This window comes from Nesoenas mayeri (genome assembly GCF_963082525.1).
Source record: "Nesoenas mayeri genome assembly, chromosome: 1".
Taxonomy (NCBI): Eukaryota; Metazoa; Chordata; class Aves; order Columbiformes; family Columbidae; genus Nesoenas; species Nesoenas mayeri.
In genome coordinates, this window is record NC_137541.1 from 82,567,289 (window position 1) to 82,568,991 (window position 1,703).

The 1,703-nt window shown below is 52.8% G+C and overlaps 1 protein-coding gene across 1 annotated transcript; it reads left to right on the forward strand.

Moving 5' to 3' along the window:
- Nucleotides 1-300: 300 nt before the first annotated feature.
- On the forward strand, nt 301-807 carry LOC308040558 (histone H2A-like; the record flags this gene model as incomplete). Its single annotated transcript, XM_080344639.1, has 1 exon — nt 301-807. One exon carries the CDS (start codon nt 301-303, stop codon nt 805-807), a length of 507 nt encoding a protein of 168 aa, XP_080200765.1.
- Between the last annotated feature and the right edge of the window lie 896 nt (nt 808-1,703).

Consider the following 1,703-nt stretch of genomic DNA (forward strand, 5'->3'; position numbering starts at 1 on the left):
TAGTAGAACCCTTGTTCCTGCTGCCCAGGTGAGCAAAGGGCCTGAGCCTGCACAGGAGAGGGGCTCAGCCTGAGCTCTTCTTCCAAGGGTCTCGGCCAAAGCGGGGTCGGTCCTGTCCAGAGCCCGTGGGGACGTCCTGCCCAGACAAGGCTTGGCCAGGCCAGCAAGGACAGGTGCAGGCAGCCTGAGCCCAGAGGCAGGAACCACCAGCGAAGGCCAGCAAGGAGGACAGGTGGGCAAGGAAGCAGGGCACGGGAAGACGCAACGGGGACATACCTGTGGGAGCAAGCTGCGAGCAGTATGTCCGGAGAACAGGAGGTCCGCACAGTGTCTGAGCAGGAGAGGGAGCCTGAAGCGACATGTTCTGAGGAGCTCTCCAAAGGCACTGAAGCCAAGGCCAAAAAGAGCCGCTCCTCACGGTCCTCCCGGGCTGGGCTGCTCTTCCCTGTGAGCCGTGTAGACAGGCAGCTGCGCAGAGGCCACTTTGCTGAGCGCCTTGGAGCCAGGGCCCCCGTCTATCTGGCTGCAGTGCTGCAGTGTGTGACACACAAGACCATGGATGAGGCTGCAAAGATTTCCAAGGAGAAAAAGCAGCAGTGCATTTCTCCGTTGCACTTGAAGATGGCAATGCAAAGGAGCTCTGTGCTCAAGAAGCTCATGCGAGGCAGTATGCGCAGGCAGCGTGGCAAGGCTGGCCCCCAAAGCCAGCACCTGGCCGCACGCTCCGGAAAGAAGACAACCAAGAGTACAAAGAGGTGCCCCAGACAAAGGGCTGCACCCGCCCCTGCCACCGCTGTTGTCAACTGAGGAGAAAGCAGAAGCTCTTGCCGCACACCAACCAGGCAAGGCAAGGGCTATCTTGTTTGAAATGCTCTTGGCAAATCCATCTCTATGGTCTAAGTGTGTAATAAAAGCTTTTGCAAGGCCATGTGGGTCTTGAGGCCTTTCTTGCTGTGTGTCGGACTAATGTCTTCTGGCTGGACAAGGGCGCACAGCTGGACATGGGCATAAAGCTCTGCAAAGTGAGGCTGCAGGCTACCCCTGCTGAGAAGGAGGGCAGCAACCTGCCTGGAGGGCAACTGGTCCTGACAGGCACCACTATGTATCCTATACATTTAGAGTGAAGTTAGTTTTCCCTGGAACTCCAGGAGAGTAGAAGGAAGAGAGAGGAAGTGCACATATGCCATAGGAAGTCTGTTGTCTAGTTTCCATAGGCGAGTGCATCCCATTCAAAGCTGTTACAAACAGGTGACACAACTCGTTGAGGGATTTTATAGAAACTCAGGGCATGACGAGGTTCGGTTCAAGAATGGTTGAAACACGTTCCCCTTTCAATCTTGTTCTACTAACGTGTTCGAGAAGTGGTTTCCCATGGAGACAAAGAGAGACACACATCCATCAACTCCCATTGTCTTTAAGCCTCAGAGGCAATGCGTAGCACATAAACCTCTCTAGGCAGCAGGGAAATTATCCCAGTGGCACCAGAAACTTCTTCTTACTCATGTCAATGGTACTGACATAAATACTGATACCAAGGGGAATTTACAAAACAGGTATTCCTGACTATTAATGAGTGCTCCAGATGTGACAAAGTCATCGGCTGCAACACTGGGAGATTTAAAGTATTTTCAGTATTTAGAGTCAGTCAAAGGATACAAAGAAAACACTCCACACCTAGAAATCTGAAAATAAGCCATGGATAA